Below are 20,939 nucleotides of genomic sequence, written 5' to 3' on the forward strand. Positions count from 1 at the left end.
CTGAAACCCAAACGTTTTACGTGCCCTAATATTCATTATACTCTTTGGTTTTACGCGTGGTACAGACTACAGACCTCCATTTCCACTTTATGTTCAATAAACGCGCCAAGTTTAAAATTCAATCTGACAAAATTTCACTGTTCCCATGAAAGTTCGATATGAAACACGTCAAAATTTCATATTTGTATGGGTGAAATAATATAAATTCTCGAATTTTTTCTGATAGAAATTATCGTAAAATCAGCGTACGATAATAACATGCTATCGTACATCGTACGTAAGCACCAAATTATCGTGTTTGTACGATAATTATCGTACGGTTGGGAACGCTGTTACACAGTCATCTATGATATAATGATATAATGTCAAAAACCAAGATTTTTCATATAAAGAAGCAAAGGTTTAAAACCATACAGCCTGACATTTATTTGACGTTTGCTACAGGCATATAATTTACAAGATTTTACAGTGATTTTACTAAGGATTTTACATAATATACATCTAATTTCATTATTAATTCGAATTCGTATATTTATTACAAAGCACTTTTGTATTATCACTGTTTTTAATCATCTGAAATATAATCTTGATAGGCCAGTTACCAGCCTTAACCAGAATGTTACGGACACACCACACTTGAACTGCTGAACATTTTATTTCAACATTACATTCCTATCACATAACATTTTGATCAGTGATAAATACCTACAAAATAACATATATAAATATATATTATACTTGCTTTTCTAAAAAAATATTATACACAACTACTGCTTTCGCCCGCATACGCATAGTCGGAAATATATATTACAGTCCCGGGATTTTACTCGCACAATTCTAATTCACGTGGGATTTTCGGTAGGTAATAGGTATCATGTCCTTTCTCAGATCTCAAAATACTTTGCACGATGTTTCATCCAAATCGGTTCAATGGTGTAGGCGTCAAGAGACAGACACACAAACAAAATAAATTTCGCTTTTATAATAATAATTAGGAAGTTCATAGATAAGAAGAATATTATTAAGGATAATTTAATTACAATGATAAAATTAATCATGTCTTTTGGATGGACTCCATACAAATTTATATCAACTACTTAGGAACTAAGGATTACGTCTTGAACAAAAACCATCCAAATCAGTACCTACAGCAGTTCAGGCTGAAAATAGTTTATCATTTAGTTTAGGTACCTACTCATTTGTTTGAAAAATGTGTACTGTAAAATATATCATATTTTAAACGGATTCGCCATCGCTAATAAAGAGCTAGTTTGTAATCTTCGAATGCACTATTCAGGAGTACCTATGTAACAGGCTTTTTTATCCCTCGTCAAACCGCAACAAATGCCTAGCTAGTCTATTATAATTACTATAATTTATAAAATGCTGTGATAAAATGTATGTATGCATAGGCGTGGCATAGGCACTTAATTATTTTAGTCACCCAGCGAAACAAGTTGATTTATAAATAATAAGTTGATTGAATTCAAATTTTTATGATAACTCCAAAATAATTATTACCCCTGTAAATATAATACAATGGTATTATATACTCATCTATACTAATATTATAAAGCTGAATAGTTTGTTTGTTTGAACGTGCTAATCTCAGGAAATACTGGTCCGATTTGAAAAATTCTTTCGGTGTTAGCCCAATTATCGAGGAAGGCAATAGGCTAAATAATATCATCACGCTAAGACCAACAGGAGTGGAGCACTGCGGGTAAAACCGTAGGGCACAGCTAGTATTAAGATAATAAATAAAATAAAAGATTATGGATTTGTGAAAACAAATCTGGTTATATGTATTTAAATATTAATGCATTCCCGTAGTTATTGATGATAGTAATAAATCAGTTTATTGTGAGTCTACTACTATACTAAAATAGAGAGGAATAGAAATGAAGTAGACAAAATTATTTAATTGTTTTCCAATATATTTTAAAGATCAAAATACATTTCTTACAACTTGTAACAGTTCAATCATACCAAATTACAAACAATATACCATTGCTTATTACAATTTGTCTTAAAAAAATTACAAAATGCTGCAAATTATGTTAAATAGCTTATAGCTTACAAACAAAAAATGTAGATAAAGTTATATTGTAATAAAATTATGTCAATGCAGCTGGCGACAGGGATATAACAACAGATCCCCGCCGAGGCTCGCAACAACAAATTTTATAAGTCAAAGTAGAACACAATGCTTACTAAATAAAACATTCCCATCATGAACAGAGGAAATAAAACTTAATCCTAATACAATCATATTTAAATCTCCTTAAGCTAAATATTCTATGCCTTATGCTACAAGTTAGTCCAGACCGACAGTTCAATGAAGTCACTCCACTGTCCACATCACTAATAACTATTAACCAATGCGTGATGAATTTTACAATGCTGATAATGTACCCAACGTGAAATGCAATGCGGAAATTCTTGCTATACACTGAAACAAACAAGATTATTATGAAATAACATGGCTGAAAACAAACTTTATAGCAGCAAGATTAAATATAAAACATTTACACATTAAAATCTACATTTATGAAAGATACAAATAAAACCAAGAGAAAATGTTTCCTTGTAATACAAATAATTAAAAGTAGTGTTATAATGGAGTAGTACCTTTATTAGACTGGAGCACCAGGGCCTCCCTTTTTGCCGATGAGAGACTTGTGAATGTGAGGGATGACACCACCCCCAGCGATGGTGGCTTTGATGAGACTGTCCAACTCCTCGTCTCCTCTGATGGCCAGCTGCAAGTGCCGGGGAGTGATGCGCTTCACCTTAAGATCCTTTGATGCATTGCCAGCCAACTCCAAAACCTAGGATGAAATAAATAATGGTTTCATTTTTATAAAAACAATTGAAATACCTATCAGATATTTTATTTAAATATGCTTTTGTTACGATAAACAATAATTTAATAGCATTGATTTACTTCTTACAAATGCAATTAAACTTGCATTTGTGACAACACATTCATTGGATGTAATTTTAACATTATTATAGGTAAGTATTTAATATTATATAAATTATAAAAACCATGATAACAATCAGTTCAATATAAAAATATGACTAAACTAAACTAAAATTTTTATGTACCTACATAGTATTTGTTTAACTGACATAGGTCATTACATCAATAAATCAAAATAGCATTGCATTTTGCATCCTGATTCCTGAACTACATATATATTTATCGTAAACACAAAAACCACTCCATTCATCTTATTATTAAGAGTAAGAACAATAATAATTTATAATAATAGATTGGAGAAAGCAATGTTGGCGCCAATTTTATTTATCGAGTAATAATAACACAAAGTGATGAAATAAGTAGACGTTTTAATTATTAATGACTAGTATAAATAAACTATTGCAAATTTTTCAATAAATGGCTTTGTAATTATCATTAGAAAATGATTTCTAATAACGACAAAGTAATTATATATTTATATGTAAAGTGTATACAAACGAACTAATTTCCCGCCAAAATTAATGTCAATAGAACATTATAATAATTAACATAAATTTGTAAAAAAATATGGAAATGTAATATAACGGAACATAACAAATGCAAAAACAAAGGGAAAATTTCTAGAAAACGCTAGAATTATAACATTAGAATTGTTATATTCCCAGCCGCCATATTGATAAGGCGTCGCTTACCTCAGCCGTAAGATATTCGAGAATAGCAGCAGAATATACCGCTGCTGTAGCTCCAACGCGTCCATGGCTTGTCGTTCTGTTTTTTAAATGCCGATGAATTCTTCCAACTGGAAACTGAAATTATTAACATTTTTGTTATCATCGATTTAGCACTTCACAGAAAAAGCCGCCATACTGATTCGGTCATACGTATTATTTAATTTTATCAAATATGTAAAAATACATTGATTTCTTTATTTAATGCTTTGTAAAATCATAAAATAATTTAAAATGGTGTATTAACATACCTGTAGCCCTGCTCTTGCTGATCTTGAGACCGCCTTCGCTTTAGCTTTACCAGAATCTTTACCAGCTTTACCTCCAGCCTAAAAATCGTGAAAAAACCTATTTAATTTAGTCGTACGAAGCTGAAACTTTGCCAGTAAGTAAATCACAACATTGTCCACCGAAATAAGTAAAAGAATAAACACAACACCAACTATTTTTCACAAAATCTTGCAAAACTCACCATTTTGAAACGTGTAACACACTATCACCACTACTGAGAATAACCAACACAGGAAAGGCGCCAAGCCAAATCGACAAGACAAAGATGGCAGCGCCGCGCTATTTGATGAAATTTTTACAGGCTGGCCAACCTAACAACAGTAAGCGGAAACTGCGTAGGACGTAAATCGACCAAGCATACCAATAAGCGTGCTTCAAAATGGCGGGTTAGCTCAGTGCTGCCAAGCCAAATAGTGGCTTAAACGAACACTACTGCATTATGACAATGATTGTCAAAGTCAAGGATGATGTTTTGTAGCACAGATGCTAAAATTAGCAAAGAAAATATTTTTAACAAGATTTTTCATGATTATTATAATAATTTCTTTTTCTATTTAAATTAACTTCACTATTTGAAAAATAAAGTAAATTTTAATATTATAATCAGAACGGCCTCAATTAATAGAGATTTACTCTTTTGTATAAAATAAAATATTAAATTTATTTCCCAACAACTCAAAATTTGTTGAGGAAATATTTCTAAATATTGCATAATTTTGAACTAAATAGTGATATTAAAAAATAAAAGATACCTATGCTGTGTAAAATGTGAGGTCCTGTAGTAATGTATAATATACTTAGAAAGTTATTTAAAAAGCGACTTTAAAAATGACAGAAGTTATTGTAAAATGTAAAGAAAGTTGTCTTCCGCCGCGTCTGTCTGTCCTTATATCAAAGAGTATAATGTATAACAGGGCACCTTATATTTTCTCGACACCTCAATTAAAAAATGTCGTTATATTACTTAGAACAAAATACATACAATATGTACAATAAACATCCTCGAGGCTCGAGTACCATTAGTAGAACCTACCCATGATTGACATGCCGACTGGAATATATTCATTTTAAGAGGAGGCTCCTAAAGTAATAAATAATAATTGATCTAGAGAAAAAATATCTTGGGATTGCATAGTAAACTGTATTTTCTTACTGTTTACATTTATTTTAGACATAAAGTCCAAGTAAATCTTTAAAAAAATTTAATAATCCTTAAAAAGGGCATAATTTTTGAATAAAAAAATGAATCGAGCGAAAATGTTACAATTACGTAAGCAATTACGTAACTGTCTTGTGCATGGAAAGAAAAAGACCCAATAAATCTACTAAAGTTCCATTTTGATTGTAGGTATGTGTGACTGTTTCAGAATATTAATGCAAGATTAATGCATATTCACATAAAATTTAGGGAGCCTCCTCTTAACCCATAACAAACATAGATTTAAAAATACGGTTTTAAGTTTTAACCCTTGTAATTTTAAATGCGCTTGCGCTATGCTTGAGACTTTATTTCTTTACATCATGCAAATTAATTAATACTCTTAGGTCAGGAGATTTTGCTTGCCAGATAATACACAATTACATAGTTTTGAAATGACCGGGCCGCGCTGGCGCGGCGCCCCACTACCCGTGATAAATTCCAATAAGGTTAAGTAGCCCAGTACAGCTGCTAGGCATTAATTAATAATGGAATAATAACAAAATAAGCACCTACTTATTTATTTTTTATGCTATTGAATAAGTTGAAATAAGAGCGTGTGTACCGAACACACGTGTCAGAAGTGAGACTTTTTGGGCAAGGTTCAAAGATACCAAAATCGTCGCCTTACTCCATGACGTAGCGCTATAGTCATGACTCATGACACAACCTTGAAATTTTACTCACAACGCGCCAGAACTTTCTCAAAATCGGCGAAGTGCGAGGTTGACTCGTGCACCGAGGCTCCAAACAAACCTATTATGTTTTAATTTGGCTCATATTATAAGTTTGATTTTTTCACAGCTTCAAGGGCTTCAATATAAATTTCTGCTTGATTACTATAAGAAAAAGGGTCTTGACAGACATACAGACAGGCAGAGAACAAAGTAATCCTACATGGGTTCAGTTTTTTCAAAACCGCAGCAGTACTTTGACTACAGTTGTTTAATGAGCGTTACAATAAATTTTGAACATTATTGCCTAAAATAACGTGTTGATTTCAATGAACGTTTTATTAAACACTAAATTAATAGGCGATTGTGAGTCTGATTGTATAAAGTACGTAAATTTTTTTTCACAATAATATGTAAAAGCATTGTAATAGCTTTCAGCAAGAATAAAATAAGAAACAACAACTTACTATGAATAAAAAACAATTTGGTAAGTAGTAAAATTTATTAAAATACTTAAGTAACATAACATGTATAAGTTTAATTACAAATTTTTGGTTTCCATAATCACAGTGATTTCAGTGATCGTTGAGAAGACAGTAAACATAATGTTAATTAAAATTTTTACAAAGGAAATATTCGGTTTGTTCATTGCTATTCTTTATTTAAGTTTTATACAATTAATAAACTAATAAGTAAATGCAATAAGTGTATTCTAGAGTGAGTAAAGCTAGAGGCATTCAGCTTATGATAAGGTTTTGTACACTAGTGTTGTAAGTGAGGATCAGCGGCCCCTCACAGCGCGTCGTCCGACAACTCGTCGCAACGGTCTTCCAGCTCATACTAAAAATAAAATAAAATTTGAAGTATTTGTTGTGTGTTTGTATTGTTATGAAAATTGCGAATGTGTCATATTAAATGGGAATAAAATTTCATCAAATTTAGGATTTAGCTTGATACTAAAATAAGTAAAATAATTTAGATAAGCAGTAAAACAGAATACGCTATAAAATATATGATCAAACGAACTTCTAGAAGGAAGTTCGATCATTATTATATGAATAGCTCCATTCGAAGATATAGTATTACCATGTAGTTTCCCTAACGTACTAGGTAGTGTCGCACTTTAAGATTTATATCGATTGTTTTTACTCGATTCGAATTTTAAAACCGTTATCTATAGCCTACGCATCCCTACCGCTCCAGTGAATTGCTCATTCTTTTTAGAGATACCAAAACTTTTACAAAGGGTTGAGGTGGGTGGGTTCTTATATCTTCGAATGGAGCTATTCATATAATAATGATCGAACTTCCTTCTAGAAGTTCGTTTGATCATATATTATATTTTCATAGCTCCATTCTTCAGATATAGTATTACCATGTAGATGTTCAGAGAACTGAAGTAATGAATAGATATTTTCTAAAAGTTTTGGTAGGAATCGTATAAAATAAAATAAAATAAAACACAGCTTATTGAAACCAAAATGATTTTTTATTTTAATAACTTCCAAATCAATATAACAATCAAAATAAATATAACAATCAAAATAAATATAACAATCAATATAACAATCAAAATAAATAACAATCTCCAATAATTTTATACAATTTTTATATAATCAATCAACCTTAGTCAATACCATTATCAAAGACAGACCTAGCTACCTCTTGTGAAATAATGGGACGATTATAAAATTTTGCAAACGTCTGTGATGAAGCCGTCCATCCAGCTGTTTTGCGTATTGAGTCTATGGATACGCCTGCGGCGCGGGCGGCCGATGTTGAGGCGTGACGTGTGCTATGAGCGCTAAATTTCGTCACGTCAATGCCACTCTCTGCTAACATACTTTTAATCCATCGACTGATGGTTTGTGACGTCACCGGCTTATGGGGACGTTTGTAAGTTACAAATAAGTTTGAAGAACCATTTCTAATATTTTTAGTAATTTCTAGGTAATCTTCTAAACATTTTGCAGGACAAATGCTAGGTTTGTCAGTGAAATAGGGTATGACTAAGGTTGGCTGCTCGCGATTGATAGCAGAGGTTTTAATTAAATTTGTAATGGTTATAATAATTTGATTTTTTTGAACTACAATATTATTAGTTTTTATTAAAGACAATGTTTGTACGCGATGTGCTGTACATAGGGCCAAAAGAGTTGCCAACTTTTTTGAAAGTTGACATAATGATAAATTTGTATGAGGGAACCATTTATCCATAAAGTCTAAAGTTACTTGTGGATCCCATATGGTGTTATATTTAGGTATATTAGGTCTACATTTGAAGACTCCTTTTAGTAACCGTGTCACTTGTACATCAGAACCTATATTATTGCCTAGCAGCAGTGATATAGCTGAACGATGGCTATTTAATGTGCCATATGAAGCTCCATTCTCATATTGCTTAGTAAGAAATAAAATTACCTCTGATTTTGGTGCTTCTAAGTAGTTTATATGATTGGTTAAACAATGATTCCACCAAAGTTTGAACGATGTGTTATATTGTTTAATAGTGTTTTCCGCCAACGAAGAGACCATTAGATATATCGCTTCTGATGGAATGCCTTGTTTTATGAAGGCTTCCCGGAGACAATGGCTGCTGCCAGGATAGTCTGCGTGGGAAGATGTAGCCTGTAATCTGACCGAATTGCATTTTTTAGAAAAATAATATCTGATATTATAATATTGCTCAACAAAGGAAACCACACTTGGGTGGGCCAATAAGGAAAAACTAAAATTCCAGTAGACCTTTCGCTGACAATTTTTTGTAAACATTTTTGAATTATTGCAAAAGGGGGAAAACAGTAAAAATAATATTTTGACCATGATATTGTAAAAGCATCAACCGTAAGTGCATCTGGGTCTGGTCTCCAGGAAACGTATACCCTACATTTGGCATTGGTGCGAGATGCAAACAAATCTATATCAACTTTACCTAGTTTATTAATGATTTTTTGAAAAGCATTCGAACATAGTTCTATTTCAGTGTCGGGATTAATTCTGCGTGATTCGGTGTCAGCTTCTTTATTTTCTTTGGAGTTGATATAAGATGCAAATAACCACAAGTCGCGTTCTTCGCACCACTGCCAAATGGATCTCGTTAATTCATTAAGGTGTGGGAATTGTATACCACCCATTCTGTTGATATAACTAATAGCCGTTGTGTTGTCGATTCGCATCAATATAGCGCAATTGGTAACATTATAGGCAAAACATTTAAGGCCAAAAAATGCTGCTTTAAGCTCTAAATAATTAATGTGATATTTTAGCTCACTTTCTTTCCAGTGGCCATTAGCGCGCATATTATTGCAGACAGCACCCCAGCCTGACCTTGACGCGTCCGTGAAAATTGTCAATTTGTATATCGGAGGCGTAATAAAGCTTTTAGATATTAAAATATTACTTTCCCACCAATTTAAATCTGGTAAAATGTTATTTGACAGTCTCATAATTGAATCGTAATTATTGTTAGATTTTTTGAGGGCGAGATACTTTTCCCTTTCAAATTTCTTTGTGTATAACCAACTATATTTAATTGCCGGGCATGCGGCTGTTAACACACCTATAAATTGAGAGAATTCTCGAATGGTACATTTATGTAATGTTTTGAATTTTTTCACTAAATGTAATATATGACCTTGTTTGTTTTCTGGTAAGTACATAGTCATATTTTCTGTGTCAAACATATAACCTAAAAATTTGCATGTTCGTTTTGGTTCTAACGAGCTCTTTTCGAAATTTATGATAAAACCTAAACATTCGAGGATTCTCACAGTTTCATTTACATTCAAAAGACATTTTTCGTAAGAATTCTCGATACACAAGGTATCATCTAAATATGTTACTGAACTAAAACCACGTTTCCTTAAGTAACCGATTACTTCCTTCATAATTTTTGTAAATGTTCTAGGTGCTGATGATAGGCCGTAAGGGATTGCATTAAATTCATATGTGATTAAATTTTGTGAATCGTCTTCATTCTGAAACCTTAAATACTTTTTATGTTCTGGGTGTATAGGAACTAATAAATATGACTCTTTCAAATCAATACTAGCCATGTAACTGTTCTTTGATAATAAAGTACATACACTTCTATAATCCTCCATCTTAAAATGTTCGTTTTCTACATATTTATTGAAATATTTTAAATTTAAAATAAAACGATCTGTCCCATTAGGTTTTGGAATCAAAAAAATCGGTGAAAGAAATTGTTCAGTGCGTTTTTCGCATACAGAAATAGCTCCTAAGTCAAGAAGGTTATTAATGGCAAGTTGAATTTTTTGTTTTTCTTTATATGATACAGATTTATTTGGTATATACGGCCGTAAAACATTATTTATTAATGGTATACGATAGCCATTTAAAATATAATCTAACACGGTTTTATTTTTTGTTATGTGTAGCCAACAATCATAATAAAAAGTTAATCGACCTGCATGTACCTGAACTACTGACGTGTTGGGGCACGTTGTCTGGTTGCTGGCTTCGCCTGCGACTGCGGTGGCGGCAGCTGCGCTGCTTGAGGGCGAAATTGTCTGTTCGGATGTAATCTGCTCGTCATGTATGCTCCGCGCCCCCCCCTGCTCGACGACGAGGCATATCGAGGAGGAGGTGGCCAGTTTCCCGTGTATCTGCCTTTTGTTGATTGTGCTTGATTATTTCGTTGCGGTATGCTTCTTTTAATTTGTGAGCCTTGTTTTTCAATGGCTTTTGCAGCCTTTATTTTTTCCGACAATTGACTACCAAATAAGAATTCGTCTCTTTCCTCTTCTTGGATTATGTTCAGTATAGATTTATCTAGACACGGAGTAATACATTTAGTACGAATTTGTGTTTCTGTATAATGTAGATCTGTCAAAATTCTACAACCATTAGAAAGATGTTTTATAGCAGTAATTTTATTTCCATCATTAATGATGGTTTCCATAGCTCTTGAAATAGCAGTAATAGCAAAGCCTAATTGGTTTTGTTTTACTTCCATCTTTTTATCCCTACTCCGAACTGCTTCTGCGACAGCAGCGGCTATCTCGGGGTTTAAACTGGGTGATTTTAGTAATTTGCAGTTACCTGGAATATGATATTCCTTCAACAAGTTTTCTTTAACTTCTTTGGTCAATCCTTTCTTTAATATAGGCAACCAGCGCTGTGTCAAGTCGCTGTGAATATTGGGTCCATATTTAGGACTGTCTTCAATGGGGTCCCCCAATGCAAGACGTATTTCTGGATCAAGTTCTATATGTAATTCATTTGAGGATTCTGGACCCGTATTAATTTGGTCTTGTGGAGGATTTGGAGTTTCAGATAATTCGCCATCATTTTTACTTTCTCCGTCCATGCATCTTTGCGATAACAATGGGTCGCCTATAACTGATGTACTCGCTAACGGTATGTCAACCGGTATCATCGGTAATGATTCATCCTGTATATTAGGGTAATCATGGTGCATAATCTCAACTCCCTCAATATTATCATTTTCGGGTATTTGGATATCTGAAAGTATAAGGTTAAAATTTAAATAACTTTTTTTTTTTTTTTTTTTGGAGGTAGTTTTAAAATAAAAAATAATATCTTATTATTATAATATCTTATGAATCTTTGTTGTTTTACATTAGGTTTATATAATTATAAAAATAAAGTTTTTGTATTCGTCAAATGCTCATAATGTACATTGTATGTATTATGCCTTCGTGTATGACTCGCAGTCAACCTCCAGGCTTAAATTTTTGTGTCATGTCTAACCATCGTGTATAACTCGCGGTTACCCTCCAGGCAGACTTATAGACACTGTATTGCACACATTATTATTAATTCGTTAACACTTGTAAAATTAAAAATTGCTTACCTTGGTTTTCGATATCACTCTCTGAGTCCGAATTTATAATATTACGGCGATGTTTACGCCCTTTCGTTTTCTCTTCTAAACGTTTTATTTTTTCTTTATACCGCTTAATTTTGTCTTCCGCCTTTCTTTTCGGCATATTTGAAATGTAATTTTAAGCGACGTGCGTTCACTACCGCGCACTAAAAAGGAATGAGCAATTCACTGGAGCGGTAGGGATGCGTAGGCTATAGATAACGGTTTTAAAATTCGAATCGAGTAAAAACAATCGATATAAATCTTAAAGTGCGACACTACCTAGTACGTTAGGGAAACTACATGGTAATACTATATCTGAAGAATGGAGCTATGAAAATATAATTCATGTAAAAGAGGACAAAAAAAACCAATAATAGGGGGTAGACAGTGAATAATGACGTTATCGAATAAGATATATTATACATATATATATAAGCTGCAGCACGTACCTCATCGAGCTGCAAGCACTTGCCCCACTCGGCGAGCGTGATGCGGTGGTCGTTGTCGTCGTCGCAGCGGTCCAGGAACGGCGCGATGCAGTGCTCCAGCGCCATCAGCGGCGCGCGGATCGGGAACAGCTCGTGCCGGGACACGAACCTGCACACAGACATGTGTTGTAGAGAATTACATACACGTACGCACACATATATACGCATGCGGGCGTATACATACGTGAACGTATATTTTGTTGTCGCGTATATAGTGCTGATTGTATTTGGATGAAAGCATAGATTTAGATTAGTATATTTATTAGTAAAGATTACTACGAAAGGACGCTGTGGTAAGTAAGTAGTTACGTAAGTAACTATTTATGTATTGTTAATTAAAACAGTTATATAATAACTTTAAGAATTTGTTATTTTATGATACCCAATGTACCCTGATTGATGATTCGTACATTTCAGCTTACTATTTAAATGTATTAGACAACATTCTCGTTACTTATCGTTTCTTTATATCTCGGACTGGTGAAGTGAACAGCAGTCATTATAACTGAATATTCCTGACTAGGAAGGACTATGCACATCTATTATCGTGGTGAGCACAAGAACTGACCGGTCGTTGTCGTGCGTGTCGAGGTCGCACCACTTCCAGATGGCGGCGTTGGTCCAGCGGCGCGTGAGGTTGGACTCGGCCTCGCGCTCCATGCGCAGGAAGTGCGGCGTGAGCTCGCGGCGCTCGGCCATGTCGCGCATGATGTTGAACAGCCAGTCGCGCATGCGCCGCGGGAAGTCCGACATCTCGCTCTCCGTGCACTCCTGCACACACACAATACGGGATATAGCACATGATACAAGGGTTTGCTTAGAGCTAAATTGGCAAAGAATTATAGTCGGATAGGGAAGCGCTTGACCACGAAAAATATAAGCAAAAGCAAAGTTATAAGCAAAAGTGGCTGGCCTAACTGAAAAATGTAAAGAAATAATAAGTAAATCATATCTCAGAATGGAGCTAAATAAATTATAATTATATAATATTATGTAATTAGAAGACTGTAAATTATCGTTGTATCGGAATCTCTTACTGAATTAAAAAAAACTATAAGTTAACTTTAATGTTCATCCTAAAGGTCAGTTTTAACATGTAAAACGTTATAACATACCGGCATTTCACGGCAGGCGCCGTAGTATTCAATCTGCACGTGGTGGTACTCGGGTCCTCTGCACAGCTCCGAGTTGTCGAGGCACAGGCACCGCTGGCGGTACACCTCGCAGTCCGATGACCAGGTCTCGTTGTTTTGGGTGCACACCTGGCGAAAAACCATGTAATGATAATATAAACATCATAAAGCAAAAAAAAAGTATGAAAGTAATTTCATTATTGACTTAAAATATAAACATACAACTGCACACAATCATAGTCTCAATTTAAAGTAGTCCGAAGCAAAACTCTGCCTGTGCGTGTATCAGGCAGTTTTCTTGATAGTATTTTCTAGTGTTTGATTTTACGCGAGTACCTAATATACATTTAGAAATTAAAGACCAGACCACGTCGGGAAAAAAAATTATAATGAATAAATCGCTTTTAAAATCCGTTAAAAAGTCTTTAATTTCTAGATCATTTAAATTTTAATAGAAGTTTGTTAATAATATTATGTAATGATGTTACAAAAACAGACCTTTCTCCTAGAGTCAGTCTCGTAGGGGCACTCCTTGATGCAGTTGCAGACCGCGTCGCCGTGCTCGTCGATCTCGCACACGCGCCCGGCGCTGCAGTGCACTTTCAGGCACGGGTCTATTGGTAACACGCAAGATATGATAAAAATAATGTATACGTTTATACAATGTATACAGATAATAATGTGAATCAATATTGGAATATATTGCAGATGGTTTTTCTATTTTACATCATCGTTCTATAAAGGTGATTTGTAAGAGATGAGATGCAGCAGTAAAATTTTAAAATATACACTTATATAATTCCGATTTAAAAAAGTTAAAGGATGTTAATTATAATTTTTGTTCTCACCATCCATGAACACTTCGTTGTCATTTTCTTCATTGGAGTTTTCATTCATTAATTCATTTACGCGTGCTTTTTCTGATTCCTGAAAAATATTATCACTTGAGCAAATGTGTTTTAATGAAGAATGAAATAAAATAATGGGTCTTGCCAAAAATATCTATGATTGATGAATTACTTAATTTATAAAATTAGCTTTTCATGACTACCATTTTTTGGCGCGCCCATACGCGGATCTGCGTGTGAATGTACCTACGACGCGTTCGCCGCATTTGTGTAATGTGTATAAGATGATGGATTTGTCCACGGATGGGTTCGGTTCGGAACTCGGTTCGCAGTGTATACAGTAGTGAATGCTAGGCTGCAGCTTCCAACCGGCTTTGCCATCAAAAATATTGACACATATCAGTGAACTCACCTGGAAGCGCTTCTCGTCCAGCTTCTCGGCCATGGCGAGCTCGATGTGCTCGGCCTCGCTGTCGGCGCGGTGCGCGGGCGGGAACAGCCGCGCCGCCGCCAGCATGGCCGGCTCGGTCGTCGTCGTCGTGCGCAGCCGACGGTGCCGCCGCCGCTGTCACCACATATTCATTTATTTACTTACATATGATCGTTATAAATATAGCAAAAATACGCTTAAACTCATGAAATTATTGTATTGTCACCGATGTGTAGAAAGTTTTAATTAAATCTGTCCCTTTAAAATTGGTCAAAATCAGTTGAAGCTAATAAAAGCGTGTTGAAAAGTGCCTACGAGATATTTTAAACAGATTATAACGAAAATAATTTTATAAAACTCAACAACAATAACTTACAACTGCTTCAGTGGAGCAGATAACTGCGACCATTAAGGTCAGCAACAGCAGGTGGCCCCTCATCTTATCCTGCAATAGATATCAATCGTTTATTGGAATTCAAAATAAGGATACCAGAATATTCAGTTGATTTTATTATTATGAAAATTATCCTCACTCGTAATTTTATAAAAGATAGCAAAGTAATCTGCAATCGCTCTTGAATTGGTTCAGTCGTAAATTTTGCAATGAATCACTCCGCAGCTTCTAGGAATCAATTGCAACATAACGAGGCAGGACAGTAGATATAACAATATACATATTATTATGTCGATAATGACGCAATGGGACAGGAGCGATAATTTTTATAACTGCAGCTTGTTTGTACATAGGTATTAAATATTTCAAAACGATAAAATTAAATGACTAAGTTGCTGCCTGCTGCAGTTCTTTGCAACGCTACACAACTGAGGCATATTATGGTTGTAACTATGGATGAAAATTTAGAAAAATTTTCAGGTCAAGGAATTTTCAGGTTTGAATAACTATGCATAGGCCGTACACAAACCGATTTTACGTTTAAATAAATGCAGATTTATTTGCTAAACCGGTGTATTTAATAATGAGACATTAATTCATATTTCCGACCATTGTAATTAATTTAACATCCGATTCATATATTCCGTGAAGCAAATATTCTTTAAAAATATGCAAACATATATTTTAGTAATATCGTTCACCACAATAAATAGTTTATAGGTGCGAGTTAATTTTCCGCCAAGTATTTGTCTGAGCTTTTACGACTTGTATCGAGGTGTTTCGCTTCCGGCCAAAGCAGTAATCCTATGTTTATACAATGTTTAACTAGGGCAGCTGTACACTGCACTTACACGTAACATCATTTAGCAGCTATTGTCTAATTTATTTTGAGCGCAATTCAGGATTGTTACTACCTTGCCCAGTAGGTAGGTAGCTTACTACCTACTCTTTTAAAAGATTTAGGGTGCAATTGAAAGATCATTCGCACAGTTAGAATAGGGTTAGAATGTAAGGTGATAGGACTTATATGGACTGGTGTAAATATAATGACGTTAACGATCACCACGTGGATGTCGCCAGTCAGCAGTATCGAGGGGCATCGCACCCGCTCGTCTTGCAAGTTCAGTGTCCGCCGACCTGCCGAGTGACCCCACACTATCACGTTTCCTATGACTAATGTGAAGAAAGTGCTTAAACGTCTTACAATGGTTATATATTGCTTATAAAAACTGGAGATTAAAAAATATATATTTGACACTTTGTTAATTTTACATTAACTATTTTTATTTCACAGTAAGTAATAACATATTATGATTAATGATTAAAGAAAATCTAAGTATGTATTGTAAATATTAAAGCAATAAGTTTTTCTAGTTCATAATATGTCTTTGCGACTCAGTTCAATGATAAGCGCCACCTGCACAGCATGCAGTAAGTTTACGATAATGCTTTTCAATACAAATAAAAATTTTGCATATCTATTGCCCGTCAGGTATGCAGTAAACATTAAATGATGGCTTCAGTAACTAGGTCACGTTCTGAACTTTTGCGAACTTGCGATGATGTCACTCACAGATGCTAACTCTATTAATGCTGATCCGCAGCTTATGAATGTATTCCTTCAGCAATATTTTGTTTTGGTCGACAAACGAATTCAATTGAAAAAACGATACGAAGAAATCTTGAGTAGTTACATGTTTTGCAAGTTCTTCAAGTAGCGTAAGTTCTTTACTGATAAGTAGGTTTAATATTGGCTGAATAATCAAAACATCATAAAAAATTGCGGTACATCTTTATTATGGTTTAATTATAAAGGCATCCCATAATTCGAATTCTATTCATTCGACCCATTTGCGTATGCGAAGAGAAAGAAATTGGACCATAGAGTAATTGGTGGTGACGAAGGCGCGTATCATTTGTTTCTATTGACCCAAATCACAATAAACGGTCACCTCGCAATTTAATTCAATGACAGCGTTGGAATGATCATTGTCATTGAATTATTGATATACGAGCCCTAGAGGCATTTCCACTTGCAGACGGTCAGCGTGTCAACTGCGGCGGGGCATCATCTGCACCACGAAATTGAACTATATTGGAAATAGATTGAGAGTTACTCTAGATACTCAAGGCGAGTACGCTGAATTAGTAAAACATTTTCTAGAATAGAAGTTCCACAGCAGAAAAAAAATAAAATTAATTCCCAAGTACTTACCTACCCTACTTTGTTATTCTTTAACGTTTAACCGTTTATCAATAGGTCTAACAAAATAAGCATTCTAAATATTTTATTTTTGACTTCAGGAATTATTACCTAATTTATTGAAATATAAATCCGTTTTTATTCGGTGATTATTCTAACGTTGGGTAAATTGATATGATTAACACGCTACCAAGTTGTTAAGGTGCCATTGTATAAATCAGCGTTGGGATGAATGAAAAGCTTCGAAATGAAACGTGCTTAATCATATTGATGCGAGTTGCAGACGCACATCTGCGGAGGTCATCAGGATGTGCTCACTGCCCACTGTGTAGGCACAAACTTATTGACCAAGTATTACGTGTCCTTCCGGTAGCCGGATTAGATATCTGCCTGAATAATTGCTACTTTGCTTGTTATTGTTTGTACCTACCTATAATTTTTAAATTAACATGGATGGTACTTCATTCTCAATTATCCATTCAAGTTCCAGTTGATATACAAATATATATTACCCATCTATCTAAAGTCTAAACGATATAATTATGGGGAATTTACGACAGACGAGAGCTTTAACAAAACCCTTTCAGCACTCGTTGATAGTGTAGCGACGTAAATAACAAGTTTTTAACTGATTGTTTCAAAACATGCACTTGTAACCTAGTAAGATTGTGTTAAATATTTTAAAATAGATTAAAATAAATATGAAGGCATCGATAACCCCTCGGCATCGCGGGCTGTGTGCGCCGGTCGCACGTTGTTGGGTGAAACTCGTAAAATTTACGATTTCTCATAACACAGCATCCAAACTGTGCCGTCTACCGTGATGCGTTATTCAGGGAATAGCTTTTAGAGGTAATCTACATCTACATTAATATTAGGTTTAGGTAGGTTTCAGTTTAAAATAGCGTGGCCATCTAACGAGCTTTTGGTCCTCTGTTAAAATGATTTAAACCACGACTATACGATTTTAATTCATTTGCTACCTATAGCTATGGCATTACATGGAGCCCTAGAGGACACTAGATCCAGATGAAATATACTAAGAAAAACAAAGTTATTAAAAATGTTTGAATAATTAAAGAATAGCTTTATTTTACAACAACCATAAGTTGTTGCTTCGTAGGTACCTAAATATTGTAACATAAATGTGTTTGGATCTATTTATAGTTATGGCGTGACAATGTTTATGTTGAACTTTTTTGCAAGTTCTGATAACTTTAATGAGAGGAAAAGCTCAAATTTTAAAAAAATTGGGTCACATGTGAATCGCGGCAAACATGGTTGGTTATTCGCACGGACGGAAGCCAAGTTATCTGGTGTCCGTTGATAGTCGTGACCCCGCCTCGATGATAAAAATATTAAAAACACAGCTTTTGTGTCACATTGCTGCGATAAACGGGTTAATTGAAGCGAATATGGACTTATTGGGATGTGCGATGATAACGGCCTAAATTATTGCTACCAGTTAGATATAATTATTATCTAAGTATATATTTTGTATAATAATAAGAGGAACCATTCGATTTAAAACTACCTATCACATAAATACAAACATAATATTATGTATTGTCCGGGTTTTGTGTATGTTTGTTTCTTGCTCACGTGGATGAAAGCCGGTACCATCAGATAATTTGTAAGGTGTATCCTGAATTAGCTTCATTTTTTTAGTACGGTGCTGCAGTTCCAGGCGCCAGCTGGTAACTAGACACAGACAAACTGCATGTGCAGTTTTGTGGGACTTAAGACTTAAGTTATTGTAATAATTTGTAAGAATAATTTCAATAAATAAAATAAATAAATATATAAAATTGCCGGAAATAGTTTTTTTTTAATGTCTAAATCTAAATCTAATCCTATCCATTTATAAATGTCTGGAAATGCCCTGTATACCTATATCACTGCCACAATGCCTACTTCAGTTGCAACTACATAATTACCTAATAAAAATTATTTATTCACGAATATACGTATGAAAGAAATTTAAATTAACGTTTCTTGGCACGCCGATGTAGTTTTGATGCCTTCGTGTTTTCCTGACAATAATAATCAGAATATATTTTACGTAAACATCTAGTTATCATACATTAAAAAAATCATTAATAACTTCGTGTTGTAAGGGAAAATTGTGAAAAATCACTGAAAATCATTCCGATTTATCCGATTAATTATTCGTAGTTGAAAGTATAAGGTACATATTTTATTTTCAAAAATGTCCTGGCCAGCAAAGTAATACCTACATAAAATATTTTATACGTAGTTATGAAGTTTAAGCTAGTATAGGTACGCTAAATCAGACATTAAAATCGAAACAGTAACACAAAACAATGACCTGTATATTGTATAATATTGTTGTTTGATTTCACTAATATACAAACAAAATTCCTCTCGCGTGCTGAATAAGGTATTCCATATAATTTAAATTAAACGTATTTACTTACTTATGTAAGTAATGATTTATTTAATTTTTACGTTTCTAATAAACAGGACTTCTGGACTGTATTTAATTAAAATGCATTCGCATGAAATATCATAAACAACATGTTATGTATTTAATTTATTTAAATATCGAATTAATTTCTGCATTTTCAAAAATTTATTCATTTAACTAGTACTTAGTTAATTTTAAATGTATATTACATATTATTATAATTACTCTATTACTTTCCTAGTTAAATCCAATTTGAAAAGCTCACAATAAAGCTCAAACAACCTGTAACTTGAATAGAACACAGGAGACGTTCCAGAAACCAGTTTATCAAACGGGATCGAATTTGGGGTCCCTAATTTTTATTCATTTTTGCCATATTAATTTGAATAATGAACGTAACACAAGTCAAAATTTATGTGGGAAATAGGTAATGTATAAACACTTTAGAATGGTAATAAAAATAAATGAATATTGCATACATATATTTTGTATGTAATATCGATGTACTTACCTTGTCGCTGTCCACAGGGTGTGTAAAGTCGAGGAGCTGCTCCTAATGTGAGCGCGCGCCGCCGACGCGACTGCTCGGTCGTTGGTGCGAGGTGTTGATCGATCGCCGAATATATGCGTATGCGCACTACGCAATTATATGTGTAACCCATTTTCTTGGGCTTGTTTTCTAGTTAAAAATTGTTGATCCTAAATTATTATTGTGAATGCTTGATTATGGCTTGAAGTTTAAAGTTAGTAGAACACGGTTTTTATTTTGCAAATACCTATACCTACATTCTACACTCACAGGCAGCCAGGAATTAGGATAAAATTGTAAAATGAATCAAGTTTAAAATTATAAATTGAATTTTTCTGGTCGTTTCTAAAGAATGTAATGTAACAACAAAAAGTTCTAAATCTTTCGGTATGTCCTACATATTTTAATTGATTGTAATCAATACCGGACGGTTAGCATGAGATCATTTATTTATATTTCTTACGAAGATAAAATTGTTGTTCAATTTTGTCTACGCTGCACTTAGTTATCATTCTTTTAAATAATTACTATTATATTAACATTATGTTATTAATCCTTAATTTTAACTCAGTAGGTAATAGGTATAGGTTATAGAGTCTATTAGTTAATTGGAAAATATTGAAAAAAACTTTCTATAAAGATCTTGAGTTAATACTTAGTTATATAGAATCAATTAACAGGAGAGGAGTTTCCAAATAAAACAACCGAATTGTTACAAAAAGTACATCTCTATTACAGAGGACAACTTGTTGCAG

At 33.9% G+C, this 20,939-nt stretch overlaps 2 protein-coding genes across 2 annotated transcripts; both read right to left on the reverse strand.

The window, feature by feature from the left end:
* Positions 1 to 1,916: 1,916 nt before the first annotated feature.
* On the reverse strand, positions 1,917 to 4,339 carry His2Av (Histone H2A variant). Its single transcript, XM_090101652.1, has 5 exons — positions 4,187 to 4,339; positions 3,966 to 4,043; positions 3,679 to 3,792; positions 2,632 to 2,831; positions 1,917 to 2,452 (listed from the first exon to the last, which is right to left on the reverse strand). The coding sequence occupies exons 1-4, from the start codon at positions 4,187 to 4,189 to the stop codon at positions 2,637 to 2,639; spliced, it is 390 nt and encodes a 129-aa protein (XP_089957778.1). The 5' UTR covers positions 4,190 to 4,339; the 3' UTR covers positions 1,917 to 2,452; positions 2,632 to 2,636.
* Positions 4,340 to 6,360: 2,021 nt separating this feature from the next.
* On the reverse strand, positions 6,361 to 20,299 carry SPARC (secreted protein, acidic, cysteine-rich). The gene is made up of 9 exons (XM_090101653.1): positions 20,167 to 20,299; positions 15,007 to 15,075; positions 14,613 to 14,765; positions 14,201 to 14,279; positions 13,851 to 13,966; positions 13,335 to 13,481; positions 12,788 to 12,990; positions 12,181 to 12,328; positions 6,361 to 6,717 (listed from the first exon to the last, which is right to left on the reverse strand). Exons 2-9 carry the CDS (start codon positions 15,067 to 15,069, stop codon positions 6,670 to 6,672), a joined length of 957 nt encoding a protein of 318 aa, XP_089957779.1. The 5' UTR covers positions 15,070 to 15,075; positions 20,167 to 20,299; the 3' UTR covers positions 6,361 to 6,669.
* Positions 20,300 to 20,939: the final 640 nt, after the last annotated feature.

Source organism: Colias eurytheme, chromosome 5 (assembly GCF_061535395.1).
Source record: "Colias eurytheme isolate Ceu_HAF_F1 chromosome 5, ilColEury1 Martin Lab GWU primary, whole genome shotgun sequence".
NCBI lineage: Eukaryota > Metazoa > Arthropoda > Insecta > Lepidoptera > Pieridae > Colias > Colias eurytheme.

What these genes read in the sequence shown, in the direction of transcription:
- His2Av (XM_090101652.1), bottom strand. An exon ending in CAGCAAGAGCAGGGCTACAG is followed by an intron (nt 3,793 to 3,965) that starts GTATGTTAATAC and finishes TAATAATTTCAG; the next exon opens with TTTCCAGTTGGAAGAATTCA. An exon ending in TCGAATATCTTACGGCTGAG is followed by an intron (nt 2,832 to 3,678) that starts GTAAGCGACGCC and finishes ATTTCATCCTAG; the next exon opens with GTTTTGGAGTTGGCTGGCAA.
- SPARC (XM_090101653.1), bottom strand. Translation starts at nt 15,069, where the DNA reads ATGAGGGGCCACCTGCTGTTGCTGACCTTAATGGTCGCAGTTATCTGC. An exon ending in CAACGAAGTGTTCATGGATG is followed by an intron (nt 13,967 to 14,200) that starts GTGAGAACAAAA and finishes TGTTACCAATAG; the next exon opens with ACCCGTGCCTGAAAGTGCAC. An exon ending in GCGCCTGCCGTGAAATGCCG is followed by an intron (nt 12,991 to 13,334) that starts GTATGTTATAAC and finishes GTGTGTGTGCAG; the next exon opens with GAGTGCACGGAGAGCGAGAT.